This window comes from Aplidium turbinatum, chromosome 2 (genome assembly GCF_918807975.1).
Source record: "Aplidium turbinatum chromosome 2, kaAplTurb1.1, whole genome shotgun sequence".
Lineage (NCBI taxonomy): Eukaryota > Metazoa > Chordata > Ascidiacea > Aplousobranchia > Polyclinidae > Aplidium > Aplidium turbinatum.
Window position 1 is genome coordinate 27,963,143 of NC_137473.1, and position 21,634 is coordinate 27,984,776.

The following is a 21,634-nucleotide window of genomic DNA, read 5'->3' on the forward strand; positions in this document are numbered from 1 at the left end:
GGCAAGCAAAGGGACTAGGTGGGCAATTGCCCACCTAGTTTATATGTGAAAAGATGCTATGAGGAGTAGGCCTTGTGTATGTAAATTAGTGATGGTTGCAACCATTGCTAGAAAAGTTAGTGATGGCAATCTATGAAATGGATACAAGGTTAACCTAGTCATGCGCATAAAGCGAAATTACCACTTTACCATGCTTTATGATGATGGCAAGATCAGAAAAACTGTTTGCAGCTATTTTGTAACATTTTTAACTTGTTTCAGTACAATAGCAAACAATATTTGAACTTCAAATGCCATAAACAAAAAGTAACGTCCATACAAATGAAACAATACAAGGCAATTTTATGACAAAAGTAATTTTTAGGGAAGGAGTGGAATTTTGGACAAAAATTCAAATTTTTTTTCTAGAGGTCTTAGGGTCGAATGCAGAAAGGTAGCTCAAAACTAGTTTTAAGCAAGCCGGGCTTAGATAGTAGCTTGAGCCGAGTTTTGCGCTGCAGAAACTATTCTTACTTTAAGCCTAGCTTAAAACTCGTTTCATTCCAGGTTTTGAGCCACCAATTTAAGTCGCCATGAAAGGCGACTTAACAGCGGCGGATCTTGACTTAAGCATGTTTGCAAACTGGATTTCAAAGGATTGCGGTGAAGTTGTGTAATCAGTCCATCGTGCAGGGCACTTTTTGAAGCTTGCTAAAATGTGCATTCTCCGTCTGTAGAACACTGTAGGCCTTTCTGGAAATGCTGAAGCTTACTAGCACCATTTCATACGACCAGGTTAAAGATAAAATTCTGACCAGATTTATTTGAGTTACAGGTAAAATGTCCCTATTTAGCCCCTTGACAAACCTCCAGATATTTTTGGTTCACTGCTATTTTTCAGTTACAAAGTTGTTAAAAACAACTGCTACTTGCAGGGGCGCCGGAACGAGTTTTCACTGGGGGGGGGCAGGATTATGAAAAAAGGGCACTTTTGTTGCTGAAAGGCCCATTTTTTATAGTTTTAAAACAACATATAGCGATAATACTCATCTTTCAGCTCATTATCGAATAATGATGCAAGATTGCAAGTGTCAGGTATACAAAAAACAATGGAACGGAAGGGCATCATGCTATGTTATAATGATGTAACCTACAGTGATACAGATTTTGTGTCGTGAATATTATGTTGAAGCAAAAATAAAAGATTATAATTAGGTTGAAAAGAAATAGCAGAAATTGCTATATTGCAAAATGTGCAGTAGCTTACATGACCTTAAAAGGGCACCATTGCCCCCCATCCACACAAAAATTGAGGCCCCCCTGCCCCCCCCGCTTCCGGCGCCCCTGGCAACTCGTAGCCTACAAATTGTTGTCTACTACATGCTTGCTAGTTGCTGTCAACATGCTTTGTCTTACAACAGGCTACTAACTTGCTACCACCAAGTGGAAACTGCGTTTCAAAATCAATTGTGCAGTAACAAAAGGTATTATGATGTCATTAATAAAGCATCCCTAATTACACGAACAACTTCTAAACTTACAATTACTTTATTTGTCAGGTAGGTTTCAAAAATCACCATTGCAAGTCGAGTGACGTCACAATTTGCGTCAAAAACGTGGCATAAAACCAGTTTTATTATGAAGCGCAGCTCAAAGGGTGGCTTGGCCAAGCGACCTTGCAAATTAGTTTCTGCAGCGCGCTCAAGTTTTAAGTCGAGCTTGACTGAAACTCCGCTTGCCTGAGAAGAGCTTGACGTTAAGTTAGGTTTATTTTGAGCTACCTTTCTGCATTCGACCCTTAGAAAATCTGTTACTCTTAGAATACTGTTGTATCCTAAATACAGAGCTAAAGCTGCATTAAAAAAAAATTATTTGACCTCTCCCCTTTATTTGAAAGAGCTCTGCACTAATAGCCCCTTGTGTTTTTGGCTTTAGATATGGTTGGCTCTATAGTCTATATTTATGATGTGTGTATGTCATCGTATATGCATCAGAACTTTTGAAATAAAATGATTTGATAATGTTACGCTGACTTATTTTCATGCAACAAATGGTTTCAATACCAATCTTGGTGACTATTAAAGGACTACTCTGATTATTACGTTACATATTGTAATGTCACAGACTTCAAAGGCCAGCAAATTTTTTAACCAAGACGCCATAATGAATAATTATGGTCAAATTTCCAGGGCAAAATTTCTATTAAATCAATTGCTGCTGCTTGGCACACAAAAGTTCCCACAACCTTGCCTATGTCGGAGGAAAAACTGAATTCCTTGTCCCGCAGCACAGTCAAAGGATTTTGTTCCATGAATTTATCTTGTAAGTAACAGAAAACAACTATCGTGTTAACGGTACTTCTCTTTGCTCTAATCCCCTACTGCAACTCTGGGAGGCACTGTTCAACTATGCAATCACCTTGATGCGTTGATTGCTGGTGACGGATTATGCTATTTTGGGCGCTAACATCGCTCACCGTTTTTTTTTAATTTAGCTGCTGTTGAACCAAAATATTTTTTTTTGCTGATTTCTCTACCTTTTCATTTCGTCAACGTTTTCTTATTTATTATTTGAAAAATCATACTTTTTACCCTATCATACGAGCTGTTTTTGTACGCGGAAAGCACGTCATGGGCTATCTTAGCCCGTGCTAATTAATCGCTAATAACGGGAGCTATGAAAATCACAGAACCAAAATATTTTACAAGATAATAGCCATGTGTGTTGTGCGTATAGAAATTAAACTTTTACCCAACAAATTTATTGAAATAAATTGTTTGAGATGAAAAAACTTTAGAAAGTCGGTTTTTATTCTAATTTCCTGAAAATAGCTTCAAAATTGAAATTTTTGAATTATAACATAAAGTAATGCTAAAATAAACAAAAAATTACCTTTTCTCATAAATATAAGGCATTTTTACATTCCAAAGTAATTGCACTAACATTTATATTGCACTAACATTAACATATATATAACTAGCGTTGCACGAAAATGTCTAGCCACCTGAGACGAAGTGCTTATTGTGAAGGGCAGGAAGGTAGAAAAATGATCAGTTTAGGTTTAGAAAATTCGCAAAGAATAAAAACAAAAAGTAAAGAAATTTCTCATTTCTAGCATAGTTCCTTCTGTGAAATATATCACTACTAGAGTGGGGCGTCCTCATAAAGCCCCGTGTCGCTACAGATAGGGTTAACTTTGCTCCAGTCAAACTTGAAAAAACAATATTACAATTTTTACCGATGCAACGCTTTGGATCGTTCCGGCTTATTTCCGCCATTGGTTACAACTGATTTGCACACTGCAGTCAAAACAAACTTTGTGCCACAAGTAGATCACTCACGAAATAATCTACGTCCAAATATCAAGATCGTGTTACATTTTGTACACACCAACGGGAAATTTTGTAATGAGTTTCCTTACATTTAAACTCGCACTCATTCATCTACATTCTATGGCATTTAAAAAAAACAACATATTTGTTACATATACTAAAAATCAGCACTCAACTCTTGGTGATGGGACAAATCAGCGGTACGCTGGTGCTGTCTATCACTTAAAAGTGTACAAGTAGAAAATTAGTTTAATTCAGAACAAAATAATCTAAAGCTTTATTCCTGCAAAGTTCTAATCTTATCAGTATCACAAAATATTACTGCCAGTGCCAGAGTAATAGCCATAAATCTTTTAAATAAATTTCTGCTGCAATTTTTTCATTTATCTTTAAAGTAAAAACACAAATAATGTTCACATATAGATCACATATAGAACTAAGCCATTGTACACCAGCAGCTTTAAATAGACCAACCACATAAACATTTTAATTGCGATAATCATCAACGCCTGTACAAACACGATTTTTCAAAAATAAAGATTTTACAAACTTGTTGTAGGATTAGAGAAATTTGTGGAGCCAGAAAATGCACCAGATACATCAGTATCATCTACTGTAGAGCTGGTACTATTTGTACTTCCATCAATGTTGCCTACTGTGCTTCCATTTCTGCAAAATTATAACAAGTGTGTGAATTGTTTATCACTCGCACTTTGTTTTAAAGTTAAAAACAATGGTGAGGTGATGACAGAAAACACACTATCAATGAGGATTACGTTTGTTTTGACGTTTCATAACGTGTAGGTTTCCACTAAGGGGTGAGTAACTTAAGCCTACTAGCTTCACCAGAACCTCGTTAGCCTGGTGATTGCATGATCTAGAGCAGGGGTCACCAAACTACGGCCCGCGGACCGGAACCGGCCCGCGAACTGATTTCATCCGGCCCGCCAAGTGCTGCGGAGATAACAGCTGCACTACAACTGTTGAGGAAAAAAGTTACCAAACTTTTTGTAAAGGACTGACGTTGCTGTTTATGATTAGGCCACCACAAATGGGGACAGCCTAAGCTAAATTTGGAAAGGTGTAATGTTTTTTCAAGAGCACGATGCCCTGTAGTGTATCACAGCAGGGGATAACTTTTCCAGCAACCTTTCGATTTTTATCACAACTTTGCTATTCCACCGCTGACTTTGTTATTTTATTGTGCTCAATTCAAGTCAATGGAGATTCTAAATAACTTAGTTGTATATCTTTTCACAATTTGCATCCGGCCTACAGCTGTTAATCTCGCAGCAATCCGGCCCTCAGAGAAAAAAGTTTGGTGACCCCTGATCTAGAGTTTCCACGTCTGCATCAATTTGAGGTTGGTTTATGAAATGTAGAAAATAAGTAACGTTTATCATAACAAGTAAATCCCAAAATGAATTGAATGCATAAAAGAAGTAATGAGCTAATTTATTATAACAAAATGTTTGTTTATATAATTAAAAATTATATAAACAAATAAATGCATTTTCACTTTATTGGCTTTTTTAAATACATTTGTGTTTTGAACGTACATCAGTTGTTCATACCCACAAACAACAAAATCACTCAAACAATTCTAGAAGTTGTACAGTATTTACTTCAATGAAATTATACCAGCTAAATGTAAATCTTATGTTTTTTGCAAATTGCGTGGGATGGGTAGTTTATTTTATGCCATTGCAAAAACATTTATAACATAGTCTGCTGCATAATAATACAAAGCAAAAACTACATAGGCTACCAGTAAAAACAATGTGTTATCATGTCAAGATTGCAGAAATTTGTGGATTTTACTTGTCACAAGGCAGTAGTAGGTTTCTTTATGGTCAAGAATTAAAAATTTTTTCGACCATGACAGGCCTTGTAAGCTACACGTGCGATGGGAGGCAATGACTGGAGGCGAATGATTAAATCTGACAGTTAGCAGAAACTATGGTGTTATAAACGACCTGCAATGTCTGTGTAGTCGCATAATGCCAGCTTGAAGTTGTGAATACACTTTCACATCATTATTAGTTTATTATGCTGCTCTTAAAGCCAACCGAACATACTGTATAGGCTAATACAGTGGTTCCCAACCTTTTTTATCCGGTGGACCCCTTTAGTCATTATTCAAATATAAATTCCCCCCTTATAAATTTAGTTTGTTAAAAACTCTTTTACATTAATATTTTAATCTAAGTCTTGGAAAATAAACTAAACTTTTGCTAGTAATAAGCTTTTTAGTCTGTACGCCTAATATTCCTTTTCATACTAAAATAATTTAATTAATGAAGAAGGGTGCTGAAATGTATTTTATTCAAAGAATACACTCAAAATATAACAGTCAATGCATTTAACAGTCTGTGTGAAGCTTGTGATTTTTTGTTTCGACAACTCATTAATGTGGTGGAAGAGTATTGAAAAGAGCACAACGAAAATCACGCTCCACGTCTAATCTGTTTCTCTGTTTTGTTTTCATTTCCAAGAGATGAAAGACCTGATTCGCATAGAGCAAACTATGGAGGATACTCCGAATAGCTTTCTCTGCCACTTTGGGATAGGAATTGCGCATTAATTGGCAAAATCCAGTAAATGATTTTTCTCTGAATAAGTCTTTTGCGCAAGAATCCGTTTTGAGTTCTAAAAATTCATCCTGCAATTTGTCGGGAAGGTTTTCCATCAACAATGTGAATGAATTTCGTATTAAATCAAGCTTATCATGATAAACTTCAGGAAATATCGAATGAATTCTAGTTCTAATGCTGTGAGATGTTGCAAAATCAATTCTTTTTCCAACTCTGGAAGAACTTGTTCTTTGCCGTCAACAAGCACCACCGATGATAATCCTTTTAACATGGGAACATGTTCAATTGTTCATTCTAACTTTTCTCTTTCAATCATCAAGCTTGCTGGTGAAAGCTTCCAAAGTATCTTTAAATGCTGAGTGGTACTGGCACCTGCTTCTTGAAGGGCCACCCAAGCCAGGCTGATCAAAAGGTAGAGGCCAGACAAAACGTAGTCCTCCTCGACCAGGACAGCAGAGCCTTCTAGTACCTTAAGACAATCTCCTATTAACAGTGACATTAATCATTCACTCTCCTCTAACCTGCCTTGAGCCAGCATGGAAGGAGTACAGCTTGTAAATTCACATGGTATCAATATGTCAATGGCTCATAGATACAGATAACCCATGTTGATGTGCAATCTGCTTTAAACGGAGATGGCAATTGGATATATACCGTACTATATTGGTGTTTTTCTCTTGCTTTTTCAGATTTAGTTTATTCAATGGAACAAACAAATCAAACAAATAAACAAGGAATCTAATCCATCTGTCATCATTCATCAAGGCAGCAAATTCCAATTTTATTTAAAGATCAAAAAATAAGTTAAGCTCGTTTCTGAGCTCAAGCACTCGCTTGGTTACGTTTCCTCCTGAAAGCCCATCGAGTATTTGAATGAAAAAGAAGTAGGCCTACGTGATGGCCTGCATCCATGTCAGTGCACAGTTGCTTGAATAATCGGGAGTTAATCTAATAATTATTTCCGCTTTAAATATGCCACCTTATTAGGCTTAAAAAGGTTTACAATCCTAAAACCAAATTCCCCCCTGAAAATTGCAAAATTCCCTCCTAGTGGGGAATTCCCCCCGGTTGGGAACCACTGGGCTAATATGTCGTTAGATGTTGTTCTAAACCAGGGTTACTCAACTAATGTCAACAAAGGTCCGGCTTGACAAATTGAACATTTTTAGCAGTCCAGTAAATAAGTCATTTCACACGCAACCACGAAAGTTAAGTTATCTGTACCAAACCACTTTTTTTGGTAAAATGTAACTCGAATTGGATTTTTAAGAAAGGGCTGGGGAGTCCGGGAGTCGAAGCCCCCCAGCAACTAGGATAATCGCAGTAAAAATTGCTTCCTCCCAGTATAAATCTGTTCAAAGGAGCCCTGAAAGGAGGCAATGAGGTTATTCTTCTAAAAGCTCAAGGTCCACCATCAGCACCAAGAAGGTCCGGGTTCGGACCGCGGTCCGCCAGTTGAGTAGTCCTGTTCTAAACTAACAATGAAGTGTGGTAATTTAAATAACAAAGTTCTGAAATCTGTGATTTGGTCAAACTAGAGATTGCTGTGTCAGTATGAAAGTGACAAGGTACAGCGATTAAGTATAAAACCACATGAGATAAAAAGTTTAAGCACACACAGGAAGCTGTACAGATAACTTATTTAGTCAGCAAAAAAGTTTTTTCTTAGTAGGCAAAACAACGATCAAAACCATCATACAAACAAAAAGTAAAAGGTTAAAAGAAGTCCAAGCAAAGGTTTTAAAATCTTTAGTTGTGGCTCTTTGGAACATTTTGGTGAATAGAAACTGCAGTGATTTAAAAAAATGTTTGATAATATGCAACAGTGTTTCATTTGAATATCTGCAAAACTATTAGAGTCTTCTGCAATTCCAAACACATTACACAAGCTTTTTATGCAAACAAAACTTGCAATTTCATGAAATACAGGGTCATCAATAATTACAACTTCAAACAACAGTACTTAAAATTAATATTTAGCGTTGCAATGTAAATAAATTGAATATTTCTCGATTATATATTTTTAGGTCTAAATGTTATAGGCCATGAATGAAAATTTGAATAAAAGAATAGCTATTGTAGAGCTCTTCAAATCGGGCAAGTCAAGGAGTGATATTTGCATGGATTTAAAAATTATCACAATGTTGGTCTGAACAACTCTTAAAAGGCACAAAGAAACTGGAAATGTCAAAAATCGACCTGGCCAAGGTCGCCCTTGAAGCGCTACAACTCCAAAATAGTTGATAAAAGCAACCAGAGAAAAAGTGCAAAGAAATCCCAAGAGATCCAATTCAAAAACTGGCAAAGGAGGCGAACGTGGCCTATGAAACCATGTTCATAGTTCTAAAGAAGGATTTGAAGATGAGCCCATTCAAACACATGAAAAAACAGTTGCTAAATGCCAATACCATTGAGAAACGTCTCTACAGAGCCAGAATTCTGCTCTCACGCATTAAAAGAGGAGGCACGCTGCCAAACCTTGTGTTCAGCGATGAGAAGGAATTTGATGTCCAGCATCATTTTAACAGTCAGAATGATCGTGATTGGTCAAGAGATGGTGACGTGGAACCCCGAGTAGTCACTTGGAGACAAGGGGCAGCATCAGTGATTGTGTGGGCCGCAGTCAACGAATCAGGAAGAAGTCCATTGATTTTTGTGGACCAAGGAGTGAAATTGAACCAAGAAAAGTACCGAAATAATATTCTTGAGGGTTCATTGTTGCCTTGGGCAAAGAAACATTTCAAAAAACGTAATTGGTCATTTCAACAAGATTTTGCCCCTTCACACGGAGCTAAGAAAACGCAAAACTGGCTTTCAGTCTATGTGACGTTCTTTATTTCCAAAGAAGAATAGCCTCCTTTTTCTCCAGACCTGAACCCTCTAGAATTCGGTATCTGGTCTTACCTGGAAAGTAAGGTTTCGACTAAACACCACCAAAGTTAGGAAGCGCTTAAGGCTAATCTGGAAAAAAAATGGACCAAAATACCTCAAAGAGTTATTCATGACTCTTGCAGGTCCTTATCGAAGCGTCTCCGACTTGTTATCGACGCAAATGGCAGACACATTGAGTAAATGTTCAAAATAAAAGTATGACAAAATCCAATTTGAAACTCTTCTGTTGGAGATCGCGATTACATTGATTAAAACTTGTTTTTCCTAAATATTTATTTATTTGACAATAATATTATATGTTTATTACTCATAAATTGTCTACCATTTGTTAAATACAGTTGTTTGAAGTTGTAACGTTAATTAATGACCCTTCAGAATGTATGAAAAAATAATGACAAACACTGACCCAGGTCGTCTAAGGAATGGAGTTCCACAAGGATCTTACATAGAAGTAGCACCCATGTTATTCAATATTTATATTAGCCATATTCCCCAGACAAAGTCCACACAGCACAGCTATGCAGACGATTTGGCCCTACCATATACAAACAAAAATTGGACTAAGGTAGAGGATGTCCTCTACGAGGATATTATAAACCGGATCTCACAATATCTAAAGGACTGGAGACTAAAACTCAGCACAGCTACAACCACCACCACACCTTTTCCAGCTATAACCACCATCACCAAGAAAAAAAATGGGGTCACTGTTAAAATTTCCGAAAGCAACATAGTCGTGTCTCGTGTGAAGTGCTTAACAAATACTTTGCAAGATCAACCAGACCTCTGCAAGTTTGATGCTGTATCATTGGTAAATGACCTTGCTCTATTCCCTTTTTTTTTTTGGTTTTATAGATTCAGCAATGAAAAAGACGTTAACAACACGCAAAATTAACATCAACACTCGAAAACGAATTATGAAATGTTATATATGGTTGGGGGGGCTGTCAATTCAACTTTTTTGTATCAACAGTTATATCTCTACAACGACTGAGGCTGCAACTACGAGATTTCTTGACTTTTCTAACTTTTATTCACCTCTATTGAGCTGAAATTTTTAGCGAATAAAGGTTATAAATTGAGAGATATAGGGCATTTCTCAGCACATCCTCTGAAATATTTTATATTCTATTGTTCAAAATTTTCCCACCAGCTGGATGAAAGTAATTAATTTGGCCCATGTCTCGTTAATCTCAACTGTTTCACAGCGTGAAGAGAATTGGCTGTATGCGTGGACCTTTTGTTCTCACCATGGCTTATAAGCGACATCGATACAAGAAAAGCTTCAACTTTGATACGATGAGTTACCGTTGCTTGCAATTGAAATTCCGTAAAATTAAACTTAAGACTTGGTGCCAATGCATCTAGCGCGACAATTGTTTTTTGCAGACAATGATGTCCTTTCAATCAAACAAAGCATACAACGTTATTGCAATGACTCAGCGTCTTTTGGAGTAGATTTGATGTAAAATGTGAGATAAATATTGAAAGTGATCTTCTTGTTTCTTTTGATTGCATTCTCTTTTCTTGTGACATATTCAACGTTGTGGACTGTTTTTAGATTGCTCTGTTTGGCCCACAACGCTTTTATGAACAATTTGAAATTTAGCTACTGTAGAAGCTGCGCTGTAACATATTATGATTTTGGTTTCAAATCGTTCCTTCTGTCCGACACACCATCAAAAGCAGAAAAGGCGTCGATGTTTCCAAAGCTTCTCAAATATACTTGTAAACATTTATTCCCAATACTGTTTAGACATACGTAATACCTAAGAAAAAAAAATTGGAGTCATTTAAACTATTCCTTTAGCTTCCCCACAGCTTCTGAAAATTTCCATTTTGCTGAAAATTTTGCATTTTTGTTTGTGGTTACATAACCACAAATTTCGTGAGTGACGTAAATTCAAATAAAAGACGTCATTTTTTCCTACCAAATCAACCCAATTTTATTAAAAAAATGACGCAACAGCTCAGGGCAGGTCCATAAAGAGAAATGCAATGACGATTTATAGTTGGCAAAATGTCTAACGCAATTATGTAATATGTAACCACAAACAAAAATGCAAAATTTTCAGCAAAATGGAAATTTTCAGAAGCTGTGAAGAAGCTAAAGGAATAGTTTAAATAACTCCATTTTTTTTCTTAGGTTAATTGGATATATCTAAACAATATTGTATCTACCCAAAATAAATATATTTTTGGAAAAATTGCGTTTTTGACCCCATTTTTCGATTTTTGAGCTCCATGAGGAGGCTGAAGACAACCTGTTACGAATCTCAAAATTTGTCATGATTGTTTTCTCACTCATTGGCACCATTTCCCCATTACCCCGAGAGAATTAAAACACAAAGTTCAAAAACGAGCCACCCTAGTGTACAGTGTTGTCTAGATGTCATATCAATTTTGGAATAATTGATCGAATGTAACCTAATGTCATTTTCAATTGCAACAGATAGGAAATTCTAAATAAATCTGTCCCATTATTTAGGCATCCTACTTGCAGCCGACAGTTTAAAATGTATGCCATTATGTGGATTACAGTCCTAAACGAGATTCACTCCAAACTTCTTCATAAGGTACAGTGAAAGGACTGTTCAGTGTTCAATGGACAATCAGCTGATGAACTTAATGAAATTAAAGGAAGATGTAAGCAAAATTAGAAAAAGCGTGAAAGAGTAGGATACTCACAAGCTAAATTTGTTGTGGGAACTATGAATTAAAAATAAAAAGATTTTCTGGGGACAGAACGCTCCTACAAAACCGCTTCTCCGGCTCAATCATGCAAACGAAATTTATTCTATGGCAGGCTATGTTGGTAAAGATGCGCTAGCTGTTGATAGTCTAGTAACAAATGTATCATGAAACTCAAACACATCATCGATTAGATTAGTCCGGTTGCCAAATCCAATTTTTGGTTCAACCTGGAAATTTTATTTAAATCTTTTTTTTTATTGATTTTGGTAGCCTAGGGTCTACTCTTTCAGAATCTGCCGGGTGCACTCCGTGCATCCTTGAATGTTTTGAGAAATTCAAGATGGCGTCCAAAATGGCTGCCGTTTCATATAACTCCCTATAACTCAGTTAGTATTTGACCTAAGATGATAATTTTGGTGTCTAACCATATGTTTTGAGGGACAAGGAATCCATTAAAACTATTTATTTGACTGGTTGGGGATTGCATTATGTAGAAATGCAATAATGCCGCCAATAGGGCTGCCATATTACAAAATTCAAGCAAAAACAAACAAATTCACTTGCATTTGGTCTAGAATGATAATTTTGGTGTCTATCCATATGTTTCGTGGACAAGGAATCCATTTCAAGGATTAAAACAGATAGCTGCAGTGCTTGTTCTAATTCAATATTCTAGTTATAAGTTCTTATTATATATATTCTTCGAGGAGTACTTGATTGCAATACACTTGAGTCAAAGGAGGATTTCGTGGAGGTCTTGGAGAACATAGCCAAAAGTAGTAAGACTGCCAAACTGTGGCTGGACATGTTGACCAAACCAGTGTTCCTTATCATGAGGTTTGTCCGAGCTGAGCGGGAGTCTGATTGGCTGTTGCATCTTGAGGCATGCAAACAAATGCTTCCCTATTTCTTTTCCGCTGGCCATGTGCATTATGCAAGGTATGGGATGTGCTACCTAAGGGCAATGGAAGCCCTCCCAGAAGAGGTACTAGTCCGGTTCATGAAAGGGAAGCATGCGATGAGGTGTGAAAACACCGATTAACATCTTTTATCAAACTAATTTTAATTCCAACATGAACAATAAAGCTTTAATTTCATTTGAAACTTAATTTCATTCCGTGTAGAAGCGAAATAAACCCGTCAGACAAAAAAGATCAAATTTTGGCTTAATGGTCCCACATCTCTCCTACCTAGTTCAACCATGCCACGAAAAAAGTACAGTAACACAGCAGCTGAGCAAACAAATAAAACTCTTAAAACGATTCCAGACAAAAACTGCTGGCTCAGCAAAAGTTTTGCCCCCGACCACATAGGGCGCACGTGTACGAGGCCTCTAACTGTACTGTAGATGGCTATGTTTTCAACCAATATAATCACATTACCAGAAAAGTGTTCGCACCTTGATTTGAACAAAAAAAAAGTTTCTGTACTCGCCGCTGGAAAAAGCCAAGACATATATTACATGAAATATATGCAGCCAAATCTGATCAAAACGTGGAAATTTATACTGTGTAATTGGTTAATTCCAAGTCTTTAGTGAACAAAAGCTTTTAATTTGGTTGCTCAAATCTTTTCAACTCTGCCGAGAATTCTAATTGATTTTCTATTTTCCAAACCAAATTTCTTCACGTCAACGTCCTGCGGGCAAGCCTAACCTTCATTTTGCTGTGTAAGGATCTTCAGTATAGATTGAACTAGACATCAAGACACTATTTAATTTTAAATGAATTTTGCTACACCAGTCGAATTTTATACAGGTAAACACATTATTTATTGTTATTTTTGTTTAAACGATTGCTTGAATAAGTTAAGGTTGAAAATGAAAGGGCCTTACACTTATGCTCACCTAAAACCAGTAAATATTGCTTGTACTAAAAAAAACGAAAAAGTTCCATCGTTGAATTCATCCACAACAAGATCTTTATTTCGAGTTATTAAATCTATCGATTCTTTTGAATTAATATCATTGTATTGGGGAAGAAAGGTTTCTCCGATTAGAGTAACAGCAAATGAGATTCTTTTCAAATCTGAAACCAAAAAAGATATTTTGTTACGAAAATAGTTGCACAAAAAGAAGTTAAATTTAGTCTTTTTTAAATTTTGGTTTATTTTAAAACGTTTTCAAATAGTTCTACTGTTAACAATCAGGCATTTTTCGTGTGTGTCTTTTTCGTTTCGTAGTTTTCGTTTTCAGTAGGCAACAAATTGAAATTGTACTTTTTGAAGTGTAAACAAAAAAGTGATTTTGCGTTAAAAAAAAGGAATTACAAATTGTATGCTATTTTGGAACAACCTTAATGATTGAGCTAAATTATACGGACAAAGTTTTAATAATAAACACTTATAGCAAAAAACAAAATCAAAGAAACGTTTTTTAAACATTATTAAAGATTATTAACTTATACAAAAAAGCTTGCTTGAGGTGATTGCTAAAAATCACTTATTGTTCATGATACAGTTAGTAACGTTTATTTTGCGTTATGGTCATTGCCTAGTGCATTGCACCGAGTCACGTGCACTTGATTACGTCGTGCCGCCCTGTGGCTGTGAGTAGTTGATAATTACGGCAGCAGGACTTCTTGGTAGCTACACAATGATTTGCCCTTAGTCATTCTAGCTCTACTCGCGTTGAGACCTCTTTTCAATTCCTTTACGTTTACCTACAAGCGTAACAGTGATGTCAGAAGTAAAATAGAATCTACGTTGCAGTTTTCTGAAGTGAGCAGATCATTACATTGTCGCAGTGGTTTCTGCACAAATTAGTCATGGAAGAAACAGTCAAAGCAATGCTAGCCACAATGGAGAAACAGCAGGAACAGTTTTTATCAACGTTAAATGACATTAGTCGAATGCAAACCAACGAATCAGCGCCAAAGTTTGAAAGTTTCAACCAGGATAAGGAAAAATGGAAACAGTATATGCAAAGGTTCTTGCATCACATGGACATTTACAATGTTGCAACTGATGACAAGAAAAAGGCATGTTTGTTATCCTGGGTTGGACCCGAGACGTATAGCTTGATTGAGAATCTTTTTGGTGACAAAAACGTACGTGATAAATCATTCAACCAAATTTCAGATAAGTTAGCATCGCATTTTAAAGAAACCATCCATGTTTAAGCAGCGCGTCATAGTTTTTACAACTGTAAATTACAAGTGGGTCAGTCTTACAAAGGTTGGACAGCAACTTTACGAGGGCTTGCTAAAAATTGGGAGTTTATATGCAAAAGTGAGCAGTGCAATCATCTCAGCTATGTCGACGAGCAGATTAGAGATGTTATTGTATTAAACACTCCACACCCTGAAGTCAGGCGTCAGTGTTTAACAAATTTAAATTTTTCACTTGATGATGTTCTCAACAAAGCTGAAGTTTATATCAGAACTGTGCAAACTGATAACATCCTAAGAGGGGAAGGAACATCAGATGAAGTTGTCGTTAATGAGATGTCCGCAACCTATATTAAGAAGAGAAAGAAGCCTTCAGTTGGTTCCACAAATCAAGGTCGCAAGGCGTGGAAGTCATGTCAGGATTGTTTTTCTAAACATTCTAAGGGTGAATGTCCGTTCAAAAGTTACATGTGTTACAAGTGCGGAAAAAAAGGGCACATCAAATCTGTGTGCCAGGCAAAGGGGTTACAACGCCAGCAGAAAGACCGAGTAGAAGCTATAGGCCATGTAAGCAGTTGCAACCAAATTCGAAAGACACCTCCATGGAAGGAAAAGTGGAACTCAAAAGCTTACCAACGCATCGGAAAGCAAATTTGGATCCGTGCCGAAGTTAATGGCAAACCGTTCACGTGCCAGTGGGACACTGGCTCAACATGTTCCATGGTTGGATTAGACGGATACCACGAGTTAGGTTCTCCCACGTGCTATCCATCAGAAACCTCACTACATGCTTATGGTGGTATAGGCATTTGCATGTTAAAGGTCAATGCTTCGTAAATGTAATAGGTTGTCAACTAAAATTAAGGATGAAGTTAATCGTACTAAATGAAAACAAAGGCACAAACCTAATGGGCTTAGACTGGAGTGACAGTTTTGGCTTGACCAGTCAGGGTATTTCGGTGTTAGATCAAGTTTCAGACAAGAAAAAACATCTCGTATCTTCACAAGTTCAGCAGACAGAAAAATCCTTACTAATGCAGAGGGAAAGGCAAGTTTCAGCTTTAACTTGCAAATTTTCCAGAGTCTTTTCGTCTGATCTTGGGAAATGTGTTAAGACAAAAGTTTCTATACACTTAAAACCGGAAGCAAAGCCCGTTTTTTCCAAACCAAGACCAATTCCATTTTCCAAAAAGCAAGCTATCAAAGAAGAATTGGACAGACTTGTGGAGCGCAACGTTTTGCAGCCAATAAATTATAGCGACTGGGCAGCTCCGATCGTAGCGGTGTCGAAAGAAAATGGAAGTATACGAATTTGCGGCGATTTCAAGGGACTGAACCAACAAATACAAGTGGATCAACATCCGTTGCCGACGTTGGACACGTTGCAGGAATCGCTGGGAAAAGGTCAGTACTTTTCTAAAATTGACTTGTCGGATGCTTACTTGCAATTAGAGCTTGATGACGAAGCAAAAAAACTTTGTGTCATAAACACACCTTTTGGTCCTTTCCAATACTATCGTATGTGTCTCGGTGTGGCGCTCAATTTCAACGTTGCATGGATAAAATGATTTCGGGAATCTCTGGTGTAGCAGCATATCTAGATGATATCTTAGTTACGGGACCGACAGAAAAAGATTTTTGGAATAACTTAAATAAGCTTATGGATCGTTTAAGCGAGTATGGGTTTTGCGTTGAAGTACAAAAATGTGAATTTTTCAAGGATTCGGTTGAATATCTTGGTCGTGTAATCGACAAAGACGGCAAGCGACCGTCGAGCACATCAGTCGAAGCAATAAAACAATTATCCCAGCCGCAAAACCTTCAAGAGCTACAAGCTTTTTTAGGGAAAATTAACTATTATGGTCGTTTTATAGCAGATCTTCTAGACAAGGCAAAACCTTTAAATTCTTTGTTGAAGAAAGGAGCAGTTTTCAGGTGGACACAACATTGCAAACTCGCTTTTCAACAACTGAAGGAGGACGTGATCAATGCAACCACGCTAAGTCACTACGATGAGAGCAAACCACTCATACTAGCCACCGATGCATCCCAGTACGGAATAGGAGCAGTTTTGATGCAGAAGCACGATGGTGTGGAACGTCCACTCGCCCATGCATCGAAAACTTTGAGTGAAACGCAGAAGAGGTACTCACAAATTGAACGAGAAGCGCTCTCTATCATCTATGGAGTAACGAAGTTTCACCAATGCCTGTACGGTAGGAAGTTTACTTTAATTACGGATCATAAGCTACTAGTTTCGATTTTCTGACCAAAAAAGAATCTACCAGTCCTAACAGCTCAGCGTCTTCAACGATGGGCTATTACCTTAATGGCATATCAATATGATATTCAGTGCAAACCAACTAATCTACATGGTAATGCAGATGGACTGTCTAGATTGCCTATGGGGTTAGACAAAACGTTTGACGAAAACGAGGCGAGAGAGAATGCAGAGGTTTCTCATTCTGTAGAGGAAACCATGGACGGTTTAGTTTAACTATGAACGAGCTTAAAACAAAAACGCTTCACGACCCGGTCTTAAAATTAGTTCTGTCGTATATCCAGGACGGTTGGCCTAGAAGATTACCTGACAATGATAAGCTGCGCTGGTATGCTTCGCATAAAGACTCGATGTGAGTAGAAAACGATGTAATACTTTTACAACGTGACGGTTTTCCACGAGCAGTAATTCCGCAATGTTTGCAGGCACAAGTTTTAAAACTCTTGCATGAAAGTCACTGGGGAATCACCCGAGCGAAGCAGATGGCACGCAGATACGTATGGTGGCCGGAGTTGAACAAAAGCATCGAAGAGATGGTGAAGTCGTGCGGACCTTGCAGGCTTGTCGCAAAAGCTCTGGACAAAGAGTACAAAGCATGGTGTCACGATTTCTTTTTATCTCTTACCAGGAAAAAGACTTGGAAAGGTTCAATGACGTAGTTTAATGGGTCAAACCGAAAAGCAGTCAATTAAATGTCGAATAATTCTACTAGTGAAATGATAATCTGACTTCTTGAAGAACTTTAACGAACGGCTTCTCAAATAACTCTAATTTCTGCATCAACTACCAATCCACAACTCATAGCACACCTCTCATAATCAACTCATAATAATCACCATAATAATAATAAAAATATTACACAAACTACACCACTATTTATATAGTTGGTTGTTCAGTCCAGTAACTTCGAGAAGGTGACGTAGTGTTGCATCACACGAACTCATCGTCGGTCACGTAGCATTGAGCGGCATAAACAAGCAAGTTCAAAGAAATCTAAAGAATGTCACGTAGGGGTAGAGGACTGTTACATAATACAGATTTCGTAATCAGAGGTCCATTCGTAAACAACCTTGTGACATCATGACAAACGATATTGGCAATTGTGAAAACAACAGAACGTTCCAGATACAGAATGATCTAGAATTACGTTGCAGAACAACGACTTCACAATTAGAGGTTACTACTGGTCATTGACCGATAATAACATACCGCTCAAGAATTCCATAATGAAAACAGCACATTCTGTCAAGACGCAAAGCAGCCCGACGCGAGGCTTTGCACATTGATTGTGACACATGGCCGAAAACTACAAAGCCGTGGCAGCAGATTCATCTCGACTATGCTAGACCTTTCTTAGGAAAGATGTGGCTGATTTGTTTGAAACTATGCATCTGGTTCGAAGTGGCTACCAGGTACGGTAATTAAAAGACGGGGACGTGTCCTGTACAACGTACGAACGGAACGAGGTGTTTGGAAGAGACACATAAATCAACTTCAACCCAGGTTTCACAACGTTCATACTGAAAGTAAAAGTGATTTTTCTGAGTCAAGTAAAGTTAAGGTTGCACCAAGTCCAAAGAAAGATTCCGAACCGACCGATACCAATGAACACTCTGGGCATAGTAAAGCTGTCCCACAGAGACGCTATCCAGTTCGAAACAGACGCAAACCTGATTTTTATCAGGTTTAGTCAATACGTTTGTTAGTCGTATGTGCTTCTGACCCTAATTGTAATATGACCATTATTGCAGTGATCAGTTAGAAGCACTATATATATTGTGTATGTTAAGTCGTGAATACTGTGAATAAGTGTTAATTTATACGGGAGGCGTGATACAGTTAGTAACGTTTATTTTGCGTTATGGTCATTGCCTAGTGCATTGCACCGAGTCACGTGCACTTGATTACGTCGTCCCGCCCTGTGGCTGTGCGTAGTTGATAATTACGGCAGCAGGACTTCTTGGTAGCTACACAATGATTTGTCCTTAGTCATTCTAGCTCTACACGCGTTGAGACCTCTTCAATTCCTTTACGTTTACCTACAAGCGTAACAGTTCAATAAAAATTTTTTCTATGCCTAGCCTTACTTGCACTACTAGGCTACTAGTATACAATTCAGGGGTCCGCAAATACTTTTTGGTGCGACCCAAAAAGCAATCGTTCGAAGTCTTCGCGACCCAAACGTTTCGGAAGCATATAATTTTGCGCAAAACACTTTGCAAAGTAATATCAATTCCAATACGGTCGTCCCCACTTATTAAGGCCACATCGGGACCGGACGATTTTGGCTGCGGGAGACAATTTTCTACCACTCCTATACCTTCAGTAATTCCGGAATGGACCAAATTGGGCTTAATAAGCGGGTGGACCTATTAACCGTGCGCTTCGTCGTCGTGCAAGCCTCTGGGGCCGAGGGTCTACTCTATCCTTTTACCAGCCCAGACTCAAGATTTTCCCGGACTACACTGGAAGGCTATTAAAGAGCAGCCAGTATTTAGTTTCATCATCCATGACACGCAGACCTCCCACTCCGTTAGGTGGCTTGAAGATAGTACCCTTATTGATGATGTGGTCTGCAGTCTGTTCCTCGGCACCACATTCACAGGAGGAGGAAGAGGCCAATTCCCCAATGGCGCATGTTTGACCGGAAAAGCCCGACGCCTGTACGAAGACGGTTGAGGCGCACCCATGCTTGTCTTGGTAGTGTCAGGCCGATGAGGCATGTGTCGGCGTCGGGGATGAACGAATGAAGTCCGGTGGTACTTGACTTCCTTTCAGAATTCCATTTATAGTCCGCCCAAGTAGCCGCAGAGATGAAGTTCATCTGCTGCGTTGATCAGAAGTTGAGCGGCTGGCACGAATGGTTGTCTTGACTTCAGTCGACTGGGGTGCTGGTTTTGGGAAGCAGAGATCTTGTGATGGAGAAGATGATTAGGCTTTAGTGCCCGTCGGCTAAGAAACAGAGTGGCTTCTTCGTGACGAAGCTCAGAAAGTTGGATGCCAGCGAGAATAGCAAAATTATCCAATGATGTGGGACGCATGCATCCGGTAACTGTGCGCAGGGCACTGTTTATGGCAGTGCCGATGTTATGGCAGTGTGCACTGCAGCACCAAACAGGTGCACAGTACTCTGCTGAAGAGTAGACAAGGGCTAAGGCTGCTATACGCAAAGTGTCAGCCCTAGTCCTCCAGCTGTGGCCTGCCAGGCGCTTGAGTAGCGCAGCGTGGGATGTCATTTTCTTGCACAGTGACACCAAATGGTGGCGGTATGTGTACGATCTGTCTAGTGTCACCCCAAGATATTCTGGATCGGGGCAGAAGATCAGAGGTTTTCCATTGTTCTGAACATGTAGCTCACGATCAACTTCCCGACTGTAGGCTATAGGTGGAAAGCTGCCGCCAAAGTTTTGTTTTGGCTAAGTTTCAGTCGCCAGTTCTGGAGATAGCCTAAGCTGAGAGTGTTTTCATGCCCTGGCTCAAGCTGTCTTCCAGGCTATATATATAACCGTGGGCTTAACTACTGTACTACAATCGAAAGTATAAATTTTTTGTAGCCTACCAAATTGTACGAAACTCAGCACATCAAAGACTATGATTGTATTTATTTTTGCCATACAAGTTATATTTATGGTAATTTTAAACCGTTTTGCGACCCACTGTGAATGATCTCGCGACCCAAATTTGTGTCGCGACCCAGTATTTGCGGACCCCTGGATACATGACAAGAAAAGCATTAAAAATACCTGTTTTTACGTTTATCGGGGAAGTAAAAACTGGGTCATCAATAAACGAGCTTATGTTGGTTTCTTGAGCGATTGCAGTAGTTATTCTGTAGTCCGTGTTTGGTAACAACTCACATACTAAGTAAACAGCTCTTGTGGTTGAAACCTGTAGGCTTGCTGTATCTGTCTCTAAGAGTACCTTCAAAATAGAAAAAACTCATTAGAAGTGATTATGCCAAGAAACTTTAGTTATTGTTTATCATCGAGACTGCGATGAAAACATTTAGGATGACATACACACATACTGTAAAACAACAGATTTGCATACTATTAAAGCAAACTTATTTTTTAATAATAACGCTTCAGGTAGCCATGATCACTCAACAGCTTCATTGATCACAAGTCAGTAACAATTTATTTCATACTAAATGGTTGGAAAATAGTATTGTAGCTGCAGAAATGACCTAGAATTGCTTATTGGCTGAAATAAAAGCACACCATTTACTTACACTGTAATTATAAAATGACGCAGAAGGGTCAATCAGCACGTTTATGCACAAATCACTGACAGAGAGTACTTGTGGAGGTGTAGTCAAAACTGGTTTTGCTGAAAAAAAAAAAACAGTTTTAAATCTACAGAGCAAAGGAAAATTAGTAAATGCTAAGCAGTTGAATTTGTGTTTAACTTGACTTCACTTTACGGCAGATATGTTTTAAACAAGGTTGTGGAGTCGGACAAAAATTTACGACTCCGACTCTTCGGTTTATAATTAGCCAAGGTTTTAAATACGACGACACATTATGTTGTTTTGTTGGACTTCAAATAGAAAGTATTTATAAAGCATTATGCAAAGTATGTGGATCTCACAATACACCCTGATACGAAGACATTGTACTGGTTGCAGAAATGGGGACATGTTGCCTGAATTGCCGCCTCATAAGCAAGAAGAAGATTAAGCATTTACAAGAAAACCAGAAACTTTTAGTTGTGATATTACTGTATTTATACTTTTGTATCTCGTTAATAAAGCTT

At 38.1% G+C, this 21,634-nt stretch overlaps 1 protein-coding gene across 1 annotated transcript in view; it reads right to left on the reverse strand.

Moving 5' to 3' along the window:
• The window catches only part of LOC145788471 (uncharacterized), a 259,392-nt gene that overhangs the window by 147,790 nt on the left and 89,968 nt on the right, over window positions 1–21,634 (reverse strand). Inside the window, exons 15-18 of the mRNA XM_082600235.1 lie at window positions 21,111–21,208; window positions 20,623–20,800; window positions 13,338–13,518; window positions 3,862–3,980 (exon numbers count right to left, since the gene is read on the reverse strand). Coding sequence (XP_082456361.1) covers window positions 3,862–3,980; window positions 13,338–13,518; window positions 20,623–20,800; window positions 21,111–21,208 — 576 coding nt within the window. The remainder of the gene's footprint in view (window positions 1–3,861; window positions 3,981–13,337; window positions 13,519–20,622; window positions 20,801–21,110; window positions 21,209–21,634) is intronic.